The sequence below is a fragment of the Oryzias melastigma genome, linkage group LG22 (genome assembly GCF_002922805.2).
Source record: "Oryzias melastigma strain HK-1 linkage group LG22, ASM292280v2, whole genome shotgun sequence".
Taxonomy (NCBI): Eukaryota; Metazoa; Chordata; class Actinopteri; order Beloniformes; family Adrianichthyidae; genus Oryzias; species Oryzias melastigma.
In genome coordinates, this window is record NC_050533.1 from 23,760,990 (window position 1) to 23,761,597 (window position 608).

At 41.3% G+C, this 608-nt stretch overlaps 1 protein-coding gene across 1 annotated transcript in view; it reads right to left on the reverse strand.

Annotated features, from left to right (window-relative positions):
• Positions 1-47: 47 nt before the first annotated feature.
• Positions 48-608, reverse strand: part of LOC112143576 (homeodomain-interacting protein kinase 2) — a gene marked incomplete in the record, with an annotated part of 1,189 nt that continues 628 nt past the window's right edge. Inside the window, 1 exon segment of the mRNA XM_024267643.2 lies at positions 48-608. Coding sequence (XP_024123411.1) covers positions 126-608 — 483 coding nt within the window.

Sequence of the window (608 nt, forward strand, 5' to 3'; positions counted from 1 at the left end):
TATACTATATTATATATTATATATATTTTAGAGAATACAAAACCCTGACTTTTTTTAATTTAAGTTATTTTGTACTACTATGGTGGAGAGGTGCAGGAGGTTCACGTCATAGAGCTGAGTCTTTCTCATGACGTTTCCGTGCAGGGACCAGACATTGACTGTTTCCACTTTGAAGGATTCTGCTTTTTGTTACCTCTTGCGGATATATTTTCCTTGACTTTGTCTATCTTCTGTTCTTCAGCCATATCCATTTTTTTCTGAGTGATGAGTTCCTCACAGGGATTAGAACGTGAGCTGCTACAGCTAGAGGGAGTTGTTGGTTCACTCTCAGCTGCAGCAGGAGAAGCCTCATTTATGTCTGTAGTGTCTGCAGTTGAAACATCTAACACTGGTGTTTCCTGATCTTCGTCAGAGGATTCAACTGAACTTGTGTTGAGAGGTGCTGCAAGGTCCACTTTTACGTCTTCGAGCTGGATCTTTCTCATGATGTTTTCAGCAGTGGCAGCATATGAGGCCTTATTTTCTCCTGAAAGATGCCTCATGGTTATGAAGTCATGAGCCAGGGCTTGACTTGGCGTGATTCTCTTTTTGGGATTGACTTCCAACAA